Source organism: Diadema setosum, chromosome 9 (genome assembly GCF_964275005.1).
Source record: "Diadema setosum chromosome 9, eeDiaSeto1, whole genome shotgun sequence".
Classification (NCBI taxonomy): domain Eukaryota; kingdom Metazoa; phylum Echinodermata; class Echinoidea; order Diadematoida; family Diadematidae; genus Diadema; species Diadema setosum.
In genome coordinates this window covers 12,481,994-12,496,031 of record NC_092693.1, presented here as the reverse complement: position 1 = coordinate 12,496,031, position 14,038 = coordinate 12,481,994, and the positions used below count along the sequence as shown (strand labels likewise).

The 14,038-nt window shown below is 41.4% G+C and overlaps 1 protein-coding gene and 1 pseudogene across 1 annotated transcript in view; one reads left to right on the top strand and one right to left on the bottom strand.

Moving 5' to 3' along the window:
* LOC140233046 (polycystin-1-like protein 2) overlaps positions 1–12,552 on the top strand; it is a 72,176-nt gene extending 59,624 nt beyond the window's left edge. The window contains exons 21-26 of the mRNA XM_072313155.1: positions 2,985–3,265; positions 4,124–5,390; positions 5,839–6,106; positions 7,346–7,611; positions 8,158–8,299; positions 8,786–12,552. Coding sequence (XP_072169256.1) covers positions 2,985–3,265; positions 4,124–5,390; positions 5,839–6,106; positions 7,346–7,611; positions 8,158–8,299; positions 8,786–10,035 — 3,474 coding nt within the window. The 3' untranslated portion in view covers positions 10,036–12,552. The remainder of the gene's footprint in view (positions 1–2,984; positions 3,266–4,123; positions 5,391–5,838; positions 6,107–7,345; positions 7,612–8,157; positions 8,300–8,785) is intronic.
* On the bottom strand, positions 1,003–2,719 carry LOC140232710 (uncharacterized; annotated as a pseudogene).
* Positions 12,553–14,038: the final 1,486 nt, after the last annotated feature.

Genomic DNA, 14,038 nt, shown 5'->3' with positions numbered 1-14,038 from the left:
TGGAACTGGCAGTTTTCTGTCGTTATATTGAAAATTCATTAAAGCTAAACAATGAAGTAGGCAAAGAGTTGTAACAAGCATTTTGTTATAACTGTTTTGTTTGAACAGGAGTGCATTGTACATAAATGATCTAGCCTTTTTATAATGTGTATCCTTCTACAGCATTATACAGATATTGACTGATGTGGGGTGGAATATAACATTCTTTGGACCGCCAGGGAGTTATATTACCCCAAGGGAAAATATGATCATGAGGGAAAATATAACTACCTGGCGGTCCAAAGATTGTTACATTCCACCCCATACTGCAGTTGATATCTATTATAGTAGATGGCCTTGATTTATGCTTATTGTAGCAATCGGTTAGATCTACTGAAAAGTAGGCCTACATAGTAATATACTTTTGTTGAAGATCAGATACTCACCCAGTTCTCAGTTGTTAGGCTTGACAGTAAATCCAGTGCACACATGTCAATCCAAGTTCCAGTGTATGTAATGCTTAAAATCCACAGCGTAGCAGTTCAAACAATCGAAGCACAAAATAAACATATTTACACAAGTCGTGGAGTAGTCTAGTTGTCTACTTGTTTATGATGTTCACTGTACAGTGATGAAAGTGATACTACACAACATTTTCCTGGTAAACATCAAGTTTGTTTGAAACAAAATCCATCGTTTGAGGAGAAGACTGTGAGCTTGGTGACGGTGATTGAACAATGAATGTAGATTTTGGTGACTGTAACAGTGCAGACCTAACGACGCTGGTGCTAACGTTAGGCTCAGGTCTAAGATCAGCATTAGATTTCCACAGGGGCCGAGACGTCACAGTCCAAGTGGCATTTTTCTGACAAGCACAAGCTCATTTTTCTTTTGTGTCTCTCTGGTACACAGGAGTAGTGTTTCAAACTGGTTTCACTTTTATGTCCAGAAACGTGCATAATGTGTCTAGTCTCAGAACCATGCTCATCCAATGTTGTTATAGCTGTGGCTCTTAGGCAGTGGTTAGTGTAGATTCTTGACGTTTTTAGCTTCAGTGCTAATGGTCTTCATTTTGTTCTCCAAAGCGTTCTTGCCAACAACCTGGCAATCGTACCATGGCAAGTCTTGTATCAGGACTTCTTCCGCTTCATCGTCGTCGTTAGATACGCTAGATTTAGGTCGCTGCCAGAAATAAGCAATGTTTTTAGTCAATTTGTCGTGTGCGAGGTATACGTACCTTCTGTCACAGGAATCTGTAGCAATTTCAAAATCAGTCTTCTTGAAATCTTTGAGATTTTCCCCACCTCTGTTGCAGAGATATGACATTGCATTCACAAACACAGTGTTTTGTAGTCCTCTCGGGGTAGTACGATCTAAAGCTGACGAAGACATGATTTTGTCAAAATCTTCTTTGCTAATGGGTTCCTTGTGTGTAATTGCACCCTTTCCTTCAGTTTTTAGCTTGTGTAAGACTGCAGCAAAAATGTCATTTGCATCTTTAAACCCTTCACTATTTACATTTGACTTTGTTTTGAAAAAGTGTCTCTGTAGGCTGTAGTGAATCGTGATCATAGGTCCTGCTCCGTGTAGTTCTTATCCACTTGTTCGATGTCAATTGCCCTTGCTCTGCAGTAAGAACTGAATATGTCCAATGCTTGTTTCAGGACATTTTTGGTGGATTTAGAATCCTCATCCTCCAAAAGCTTATCAGCTCGTTGTCATTCATCAAGACAAAATGGGGCTCCATTTTGAAGTGTAAATCAAAACTTCACAAGCTCGTTGTCATTCATCAAGACAAAATGGGGCTCCATTTTGAAGTGTAAATCAAAACTTCACAAGCCGATTGTGCGTGGATATGTAGGCCTACGTCAAGTACGGACAACCAGACAGTATATATCGATCGAGACTGCCGTTATCAATAGTAATCGTTTGCTCTTCACAGTTACCGTGGTTCCACACCCTTATATTGGTGTAATTGTTCGTATTTCAACCGTAAGAGGGTGACAGACATGGAAAAAATATATTCATTTGACCAGTTGGTGAAATATAACGCGATGGGAGAATATACCATTTACGATCCTCGCAAACAGTATCATGTGACGAGCTCTCGACCAATCATATCCTAGTAACTGTATAGGCCATCTAATATTAATGGATATACACACTCTCTCCCTCTCTTCTGTTATGTAAATAAACTCTGCCCTCTATTTGCTCTCCAGCAATTATTCTGTCTGAATGGGCTATGACAGCTGCTACATCCAGTACATATTACAGGAGCTAGTTTGCATAACATGAAACATGGAAATACAACCATATCTCTTCACTCTAGGAGTGAACTATCTTTGGAAGATGTGAAAGTAGTATTGGTATTGGTAGGCTGGCAGTGAAGCCATACCTCAGGATACCAGTGTGTTAACAGTTCCTGGTCAGTGGTATCTGCTTATGATGTGATTGTGTTAACAAGAGAACTAATGGTGACTGGTCATTGTACAGTGATGCAGATTTAAAAACAAAAAAAAAAATAAATAAATACCAATATTGTTTTGACAGGTATCTGCAAATAAGTCTTTCAATTTGAGTGATATCTATGACAATGCATATTGATCATGACACTTATGTTTCATCATGGACAGCTTTTTACAAAGAAACTCCTACATTGAAGTAGTCCTAAGTCAAATTTTTCAAAATAAAGTATCAGATATCAACAATGACACATACATGATCTCATGGCATGCACCATATTCTTCACAATAATCCTTACAGTTATCTATCTCATAAAAATCTCATAAACTCATAATAATGTCATAGTGACAAAGTTGCCAGACCAAGAATAAGTGAAGAAGCAGCTAGTGCACAGATTATTTCATCTAAACCTGGCTTAACTCATGGTGACTTGTGAGAGAGATTTGAAACCAGTACTGTGTTACCAATGTATTTCCTAGATATGCTATTAATTCTGTCAAATTTATCACTTCTCTTGCAACTTTCATGTAAAAATGCTTTAGGCTGCTGTGACCATTCTGGAAGACAATGACCCTTTTCACCACTACCGCTTCAACGTTACCATGGTGACCGGCATGCGCCACGGAGCTGGCACCACGGCCACTGTGACGCTCACGCTGATTGGCAGGAGCAGCCGCAGCGAACCGCACGTCCTCCACGACCAGAGCTACCCCGTTCTGACCAGGGGCTCAACCAACTCCTTCCTGCTGACCACTGCCGACAGTCTTGGGGAGATCCATGCCATCAGGCTGTGGCACAACAATGCTGGTAGCAGCCCCCAGTGGTAATGCTTTCTATTAGAACAGAGCTGTGACTTGACCGTTAGGTCCATATAAAGTTTACTGTGCATAGCATAAACATGTTTACTACAGGCAAAGTCCAAAATTTGTTTTTCCCAACCAAAGTATGACTTTTCAGCCGTCAGAATACTGCAGTGCTGTTTACAAGGTTGTCATCCTTGATTCTATCAGTGGTGGGTGACAACATTTATATCCTTCAATTTTCTATGTTTTTTTGATGGACATTCTACTGGGCAATAAATTAATACTAATCAACAATGCAGTCTCAAACTACTGAAAGCTACTGAACGTTGCCCGAATGCCTACCAAAATATAACCCTTGAAATCAGACGGTCACAAATTTCAAACAACATTTGCTTGACCAGTAGAATGTCTATCAAAAACATTGAAAATTTCCCAGTAGAATGTCCATCAAAAACATGGAAAATTGAAACATATATAGAAGGCTTAATAGGAATGACGTCTTCTTTTCCTGGTCAATAAAAAGGCTTCAGTGTGATGTTGACCAAATCCAGGAATTATGCTAATATTGAAAAGTGAAGTACACTGCATTTAATGTGATAGAGTAAAAAAGAAAAATTCATACCCAGCACACTGGTGCCCTGCAAAGGCAGGTGTTTCTCAAATCAACTACTCCTGGTCTTTTTTGTGAAATGCTCAAACGTCACTTGACCTTTCTGTGGTAAATTCTGTGCTAATGGACCTGCAGTGAACACTAGGCCATACAAACAGATGATGATCAACAGTTGCTGTTGCAATAATTTGATGTTACTCTAGTGCAAAAAAAGAAAAAAAATCTACTTATTCATAAGAAAAAAAAATGTCTCCTTATTACCATGAAGGTATGTCAGTCACTGCATTGTTCATGACCTTGAGAATGACCAACGGGCGTACTTCATCTGCAATCGCTGGATGATGGTCGGTGGCAGTGAGGGCATGGGCCTGGACTACACATTTCACGCAGCCAGCCCAAAGGAGCTCAAGGAGTTCCGGCACCTGTTCACGTCACGGACGGTGCGGGACCTCCGCGACGGCCACCTCTGGCTGTCGGTGCTGACGCGCCCCAAGCACAGCAACTTCACCTGCCTCCAGCGGGTCTCCTGCTGCCTCTCCCTCCTCATGTGCTCCATGATGACCAGCATCATGTTTTACGGAATCCCCAGCGACCCCGCCGACCAGGTCATGGACTTCGGTTCCTTCCGCATCACGGTGAAGGAGATCATCATCGGCATCGAGAGCTCGGTGATCGCCTTCCCCATCAACCTCCTCATCGTGCAGATATTCCGTCATGTGGCCTGTCAGCCGCCACAGGCGACTGTGAAGAAGAGACGCCACAGCCTCTACCAGAGGAAACTTGCAGAATCTCTCAGTAGCGTTGATCTGACTGCTCTGTCAAGTCGAGCAATTGATGTTGAGAATCCAGACATTGTGCAGGAGAAATCGACAGCTACTATGCACACAGTGAAAACTGTCGATGAAAAGGGGGACACCGATTCCAATAGACAGAGACCAGATGAAGATTCTAAAGGTGACGGTATCAAAACAGACAGTAGTGTTTCCAGTCATCACACACATGCACCCATCTCATGCAGCCAGTCGTCACTGTCGGCAGTTGAGAGTGACCTGTTCAACCAAGACGGGCAAAAATTTGTGGTGAAGACACTGTCAGAAGTGATGGGAGAGTGGAATAGGGATAATACGTCTCATCAGGTAGGAGCATTGACTCACGGAGAGGTAGAGATACATGTAGAAGATCAACCTGTGTCTCGTAGAGAAGTCTCCATGTGTGTAGGAGCTGCATCAAGTGACGAAACAGACCAACGCAGCACGGTCGAATCAGAGCGTCAGTCAAAAGGATCCATTGCGAGCCCAGAGAAGAGCAAAGGACTCAGCCACAACTACTTCCTGTACTCCCGCCTGCTGCAGGTCGTCCAGAGCCTCAGGGAGCTGCCCCCGGGCGTATTCTCCGATCCCGACGAGCACAAGCAGGCCATGAGGGAAGCCCAGGTTCTGGTCATGACCGCCTTCAGTTTGCGCACACCCTGCATCTCTGCTGCTGGCAGCTCTTTGTCGGCGTTCTCAGGGAATAATACAGGCTCCCGGAGAAAGGTGAGATACGCAAAAACTTTCATAATTATTCCTGCAAGACACATTTGTCATATCTATGTATATCAAGGGAAAGTAATGGAATTCTTTAACTTTAACTTTGATTTCTTTCATAGAAATAGGGATAAGGTTCCATTGAGGCATATCTTGTCTGGAGGTCAGTGATAGTCTTTAGATTTTACCAGAAGAAGTGTAAGAGTACAAACAAGTATCAAAGATAACCTGTTAAGTTGAAATGCCGCATTCATGGATGAGTAATGAAGGCACCATCCTTGTGTCATCTGCTCAATGTGCACTGTCTCCGGGCATTCCCTGTGCAATCTTTGTTTGCTTGAAACTTTGACTCCTGAGAAGTGTAGCATTGTTGTCATCATGAACTCCAAATATAGCAAAAGTCAGTTTTCTCTTCGTTTTTGTTTTTGTTTGTGTTTTGGGTTGTCTTGGATGTAAGGGTCTGCCACATCCATTCGTGTATGTGGCCTGGGTGCTGGTCTTCTGCACTGTGGTGGCATCATCTTACGTCACCATGCTCTACGGCCTCAAGTATGGCCGGCAGCGCAGCATCGAGTGGCTGGTCTCCGTGTGCATCGCCACCTTCCAGAGCATCTTCGTCACCCAGCCGATCAAGGTGCTCCTCCTCGCCATCTTCCTCTCCCTCATCTTCAAGCAGCTAGAGCCCGAGGAGGACTTCAGCGACGAGATCGAGGAGGTGGAAGTCGGTGAGTGTCGGGCAACGACGTTGGCTTGGAGTCTGCCACAAGTTGTGATACCACCAAAGCTACAGATCCTACACCTCTCCCAGGGCTGCTAACATTCACATTTCAAAGTCAGGAAGATTCCATTAAAGGACAAGTTCACCTTCATAAACATAAGGATTGAGAGAATGTAGCAATATTAGTAGAACACATCAAGGAAAATCGGACAATCCGTTCAAAAGTTATGAATTTTTGAAGTTTTTGTGCAGTAACCGCTGGATGAGAAGACTACTGCAGTGTGTGAATAACTTAGATGTCACATGCATACAACATTCACAAAATTTCATCTTTTGAAAAAAGTACACATTCCCCCGACTCGTTACCAACGAATGTTATGGGTAATATTATTCCCCCTGCCTTTAGAAAGAGGCAAGTCAAGTGCTCTTTTATTATGCGAAAAAAGTGAAAATATGTTGAATTTTCTTTACATTTTCTTTATACTGTTGTACGCATATGACTCACAAGCTGTAGTAGTCTCCTCATCCAGCGGTTCAAACACAAAAATTTTAAAAATTCATAACTTTTGCATCGATTGTCCAATTTCCCTCAAACTTTCACTGATGTGTTCTACTAATATTGTTGCATTCTCTCAATCCTTATGTTTATGAAGGTGAACTTGTCCTTTAAGAACTAGCACTCAGGAAGATACCTGTATATTATATACATCTAAGTAGGCCAACGTATCCTGCATAATTCCAATTAAAGGATGTTTCATATTTAAGGACTTGAGGAGATGTTTAACTTTTGGGGAAGCCTCCAGCAGAATCCTGCAGAATCAGAAAGACTTAGCACCTCTGCTTTTACTTGGATACTCTTTCCTCTAAATATTTCTTTAATTAACATGCGCACTGGTGTTGATGCAATCAAAATGTCATCATCATGCTCAGTTTTTGTCAGATCCTCTCTGTATCCATCCAGTTTCCCATCACACAAAACATAGTGTGTATACACTAGAATTGAATAACATGTATGATAATGGAATGTTAATGAGGCAGCAAAATGTCACCAAACCTTTGAGCAAATCTGAAAAGAGTGTGAGAGTAATTAATGCATTGCACTATATGGGCTGGATATGAGAAAAGCCATGGGTCACTGTGATAGTAAATAGCTAAGTCTCCCTTTTATGTGATCGACATATTAAGAACCAGATACCGAATGTTCTTTTGTGATGCTGCATTTGCTCCTTTGGCTTGTCTTGTGTAGAAAATGCTGGGGAAGCGCACCAAAGCCTGATGGAGAGGCGTCACAGGGATGACCACTACAGGCCCCCTGCCAAGTCCACCATTGACGTCCACCTCCGCAACAAGCACCTCAAGGCCCGTATGTACACCCTCCTGTGGCAGATTGCTATTTACTTCTGCTTCTTCTACCTGCTTATGACCATCACCTACAGCCAGCGGGACAAGCAGGCCTACTTCCTCACGAAGGCTACCAAGGGCTTGTTCTTCCACAACAAACACTACAGACTGGTGAGATCACCAAGATAGGAATTAGCTCACTGGAAGAAAGGGGAACATCATAAGAATCTTATCCTATGTTACATGGTCTATAATTAGTTATAATGCAATCAGGCAAGTATTGCAGCAAGGATCAAATCATTATAATTTGAGCAGTGACGTCACATGAGAAAATATAATACAAATAATTCACAGGGGGGAGGGTGCTAGTGGAGATGCAGTGCACTGGGAGGTACTAACAATGGTGTAACATGCATGAGGCGCACAGGTAATAAAGTGTAATACACAATAAATACAAAACTTGTGCTGATCAGCGTAGCCTAAATATGTCATCCTTGTGTATCTACTACATATCAGATATTAAATAGTATCATTCAGTGTGATGGCTATGTACACTGAGCAGGGCAATTTAGCCTGCTAGGCATGAGTTTTAATAAGAATGCTACGCACATGCTAGCCCAAGATATTAGAAAGCTGACATGAATAAAAGAATCTACCAAAATGATTAAGGAATTTCTGGAAGGTGAGTCTTACACATATGGCTGGTTGCAATTGCAGATGAATGACTTTCGGAGCTTTCTGACCTGGGCAGACTCCACACTTCTCCCAGGCCTCTTAGGCGACGACAGATGGGGCGCTGAAATGCAATCAACACTCATAGGAGGCGGTCTTCGTCTCAGACAGTCCAGAATAAAGCCAAGTAAGTCCTTGATTACTATATTTGTGAAAATCAGTCTCTTGGCTTTCCATCCCCACCCCCCCCCCCCAAAAAAATCATGTTTTAATGCGTCGTCAAGACAGGCTACGGTCATGGACTGGCTCAAGCTAAAAGCTCAACAAGTCTCTCTTTTTTTTTTTTCCAGGAAATGCATGCATTTGAAACTTTGGCATAGATGACAAACATTTTGAATACTGGCATTGTAGGAACGCATTAAACCTCTAGTGCCTACCTTTTGGCATTACTAACTTCTGTGGTCATGAATTAAGACTATTTAATCAAACTGTCAAGATGCATGCATAAGAAACTGCATAAATGACAATAAACATTTTGAATACTAGCTGGCTTTATAGGAATGCATTAAGCATCAACTAGCTAGCTATATTGGCATTACTTTGTGATTTTGTGGACATGATGTGAACTGTTAATCAAACTGCTACATTTTTACTTGTTGAATCTTTTACTTAGGCTCCTGCGAAACCCATCCTTTCTTACAAGCCCAAATCAATGACTGTCGGGCGCCCTTCACCAGAGAAACAGAAGACAGAGCTTACTACAATGGATCCTGGAGCCAGTCATTGTCCAATGGATCCGATCTCTTTCTGCAGCAAGATCTGCGGCACGCTCTCAGGCCCTCACCATGGAAGTACAATCATGACACATCCATGAGCATGTGGGGTGTCACAAGAGTGTTTCCCAGTAGCGGCTATGTGTGGATACTGGGGACAACGTATGAAGATGCCAGGGCTGCCCTAGCGAACATGTCGGATGCCCGGTGGCTTGACGAACACACAAGGGCACTGTTTGTTGAGTGGACAGCGTATAACGCAAACACGAACCTCTTCTGCGTGGTTACGTTCCTCCTAGAAACTCCAGCTTCGGGTGGATTGCTCAAACTGCCAGAGATACAGAGCGTTCGGTTGCATCGCTATGCAGCCAACCACATGCTCTTCATTGTCATTTGTGAAGTACTCTTTGTTGTATCCTTGTGGGGCCTCATATACAGGGAGTATCAACGCTTGAAGCCCATCGGCATCAAGAAGTACTTTTCGGATAGGTGGAACTGGTTAGAGGTTGCCATCATTGTCAACTGCTTTGTCTCGATCGGCCTGTACGTCCGCAGGTACCTCGTTACGAAGCTACTCTTCGCGGAGATGAGGAGCAGCTTTGCCCACTACGTGAGCTTCCGGTCTGCGGCGAGTGCTGACAACATGCTTTGCTACAGCCTGGCTGTCATGATCATCCTCAGCGCGGTCAAGTTCCTCTATCTTCTTCGTCTCAATCCTCGCCTTTACCTCCTCACCGCGGTCATGTCGGACTCCCTCTACGAGGTTATGGCTTTCTCGTTCCTTCTGTTTGTGCTGATCGTTAGCTACGCATGTGGCATGAGCCTCCTATTTGGTAGTCTCCGAGGCTACAGAAACTTTGTCCAAGCATTCATCACACTGTTTAACTCCCTTCCCGGGAACTTTGTTTACGCAGACCTTGTGTTGGTGCATCGCAGATTTGGTCCATTCATGCTCTTCACCTTCCAGTTTGTGGGCTTCTTCCTCTTCTTGGATCTCCTCATATCAGCTCTGAATGAGAGCATGGTGTCCATCCGACGCAACCCACCCCCGCCATCGGAAAACAGAATGCTAGGTCTGATGCTGCTTTCCAAACTTTTCTCTCTGCTTGGGATTCCCCAGAAATATCACATAGGAATGAGCTTAGACTAGAGACGGACACATGCCGACAACTCAAAAACCAATTATGTAGCAGTACTTGCCATAGAAATTTGTAGCCCTCATGTGCCTCATAGATGATGTGCATCAAATATACCCCAAAAAAAGTGTGCAAAACAGATGGGCTTAGATACTGATACTTGAAGGGTCTTTAGTGGTTGTGTGTTAGTTGTTTGTGTTTGTAATATGTTTAGATATTTGTAATTGAAGGATCTTTAATGTTTATTTGGTGGGTTTTTTTTTTTTTTTGTTTTTTTTTTTGTAATACTAGTTTATGCAATCTGCATTTTCAGGGGTGTGATAATTATCATGATGCAATCCTTCAGATGTGATACAAGGATAGAAAAAGATCCGAGGCAACCTTTAAGCCAATACTTATGTGCATAGCTTCCACGTTCTGGCTACCTTCTGATATGAGAAGTGTGGTACATGTCTTGTTGAATGCTCCACCATGGCAGTATCATGTGTAGTAAAATTTTTTGGTGGAGTGTACTCTGATTGCCTGTTAAAATGTCTGTGTTGTGTTGCACAAATTCTGTACACATAATAGGAAGGAGATGTCAATCAAAATCGGAGACAGTGTATACATTGATTTTAGATTCTTTATTTGGGGGGAAAAAAACCCCCAAGAGATCTGATATGAACAACAATTGCAGTCTCTTGACTATCCTGAACATGTGGCAAGGCAGTCTTAATGCGTCTATTTTACCTCAGCCCTGAAGGCATCTCAGGTTCCATGTTTTCCACCTCTATTGGGCCATCCATACGTCTGGCCATATCCAATTATCTTTGTGAACAACACGAGGTGAAACCAACAGACGGGCATCATATTGTGGTATAATTTTAAGTTACGATGGACAATCTTAATACCCAGCTTAACGCTCATTAAACTCCTATACAGGTCAGAGGTCAAGATCAAATTAGAAGTTTTTCTTTGTTACTTTATATCTTGAGAAGATAACATGTATGATTCCATCAAACGTGGTACATGTGTGTGAAAAGTGGTACAACAATTAATACTAATTTATCCACTAAGTATGGTAAAGCCTGGGAGATTTAAGGGATTGAAATTGTTAAGATGTCAATGTTCAAAAGAAAGTGTATAGTGTTATTATTCTGCATGTCAAGTTTGGTCATAAGATTATTTATAAGACAGAAATTTAACTCCTGGTACAATGGATTTTAGTCTCAGCATACTCCTGGACCAATGAGATCACTTTATTATATCAAAATTTTATTTTAGCGGAGCTTGAAATGTTTTGAATTTTTGGGTAATCATATATTTGTTATGAGGAGAGTTGCCAATATTCCTGTTGAGAGTTAGCTATGTAAGATATTGACCATGCATGTACTGAGAATGTCTTTTGAAGTAATACATTATCACACCCAGCATTATAGTGTGTGGAAGCATTACAACATCACAGTTTGAAAAAGTGCTTGCATTTGTATGTTATAATTACCTTCTTTTTTTTTTTATACCCCCGCCAAACGAAGTTTGAAGGGGGTATATAGGAATCAGCGGACGGTCGGGTGGTCGGTCGGGCGGTCGGTCGGGCGGGCGGTCGGTTGGGCGGTCTGTCGGTCGGGCGGTCGGTCCGTTGCAAATCTTGCGTTGCGAACTACTTCCGCAGTTTTCAACCTATTCCCATAAAACTTGGCACAGATGTGTGCCTTGGGTTGTAGATGTGCAAGACGTATTTTTTGACAGTACCCAAAAGTACGTTGCCATGGTAACGGCATATTATGGGCAAAAATGGGTACAAATCTTGCATCGCGAACTCCTCCCACAGTTTTTGATCAATTTTTATGAAATTAGGTACAGATGTTCATCTGAATATGTTAATATGCAAGACATATTTCCGCAGTGGCAAAAAGTGCGTTGCCATGGTAACGGCATGTTATTGGTAAAATATAGGGCAAAAGGCTTCATGGCAAAACTGCTTCATCAGTGTTCTTCCAATTCTCATGGAATTCATATTGAATGTTTGTCTTAGGATATAGGTCAGCATGACACATTTCTTGACAGTTACAAAAAGTATGTTGCCATGGTAACACGCTCACATATTATGAGCCAAAATGATGGAAAATTTTGTGTTGCAAACTACTTCCTCAGTTTTTGCCCAATTTCCATGAAACTTGGTACAGATGTGTGCCTTTGGTTGTAGATGTGCAAGACGCATTTTTCGACAGTACCCAAAAGTACGTTGCCATGGTAACGGCATATTAATGGCAGAAGATCAAGGAAAGATCTTGCGGATTTAACTACTTCCTCAGTTTTTTGACCAAAGCTTATGAAATGTTGTTTTGACCAAAGCTTATGAAATGTTGTTTGGCGGGGGTATAACCAGTCGCTGTAGCGACATTTCTAGTTTTTTGATGAAAAGAGGTTATTTCTTGTTGCCATATCCATGTTCTCTTTAACTTTCATTTGCCTCCATGTCATGAACAATAAAGAGAAAATAAAGAAAAAATGGTACACTGTGTGGCTTGTCCTTTAATCTTATTTTGTCACAAAAGGTAGAATATATATAGTTACAACCCATTGCACTAAGGAAATAGTGTGACATTTTTTGCACAGTTATTTTCATCTAAATGATTGTAAAAGTGGACATTTTCATGTGAGTAATTTTTTGTGCTCAGCCAGGTAAATTGAATTTTGCATGTTTTTAATTCTGCAGAATCAAAGAGATAAATTATAACAAATCACACACTAAATCATTTGTGTGCTTTTATGTTTGCGCTAGTTTCGTGTTGTGCTAAATGCATGAAAATTTCCACACTGCAAAAATATCCACTTATACAGTATATAACTTGTCATAAACAATGCAAAATTGCCAAAGGTTAAAGGACGAGTATATCACATTCGGAATGTTCCAATGAAGAATTCAATCCATTGCAATCCAGTCCAAGTATGAATTGTATTTTGAGGTTGTTTGTCATCAATTAAAAGTCAAACAGTTATTTGAATTCCAGACAATTATATGAAGCAATGGTGCCTAAAACCTGTACAATATGTGAAGACCAGAGGAGTAATGTGATACCAACCAATACTAGTAGGGTTCCACATTATGCCTACTATACAGAGAAACTGGTTACAAACCATTTTGTAGTTACACTAAAATTTTCTTCACAAGATGGTGAGTTGAGAGGCAAGTTCATTGTTGCTTGATGTAAATGTGCATACTATGCAAATTTACGAATAGATTAAACCATACCTATTTCATGTGGCATCTTTACTGAGCAAGATTTGGACAACTCTGAAATTTCTGTCATACTGCAGTCTAGTACAGCCAAATGCCGAGTAACTATAATAGGGGTTATCCAAAAAATAGAAAGTTTTGTACCAGTCGTATCCAAATGCATCCCAGAACAAGTAACAGTGTGAACATGCCCCAGTCCCAACAACAAGACAGCCTCAAATGTCTCCACAGAGCCAAAGCAAACAACGGGGTCCTGCTGGTCCAGTGCATATAACTCGCCGAGCGTGAAGTTTGATCTGTATGGTCAAGAGTTCATAGTGCATAGAATATGCCTGCACAATCATTTCTTGTGACCATGGCAACAGCAAGCCTGCTTACATGAACAGACAGGACAAATCATGTGCATAAACAGAAACAGGGTTGAACTTTAATACTTAGGAAGTCAGCTAAATTCAAAATGATAAGATTTTGCACCTTACAAGAATTCCAGGTGGTATCCTGCTGTGTTTTATTTTACAAATTCACTGAAAAGGGGAGGATGGATGAGGCATGGTACTTGCACCCCTCCCTCACCCTCTCTGGTTTCTGCCTTCAAAAATTGCATTCATTTGTGAGTTCTATAGTGCTACTTAAATACAACAACAGCAAGATTTTCAGATGAAGTTATAAGAAACATCTACAACTTCTCAGTGTACTTTTATTGATTAACATTAATCCTTATAATAATGTCTTGTACATAGCACAGCATTACATATTCAGGTTTACATGAGAGGATATTAGTTTACAGAAAAAAAAAA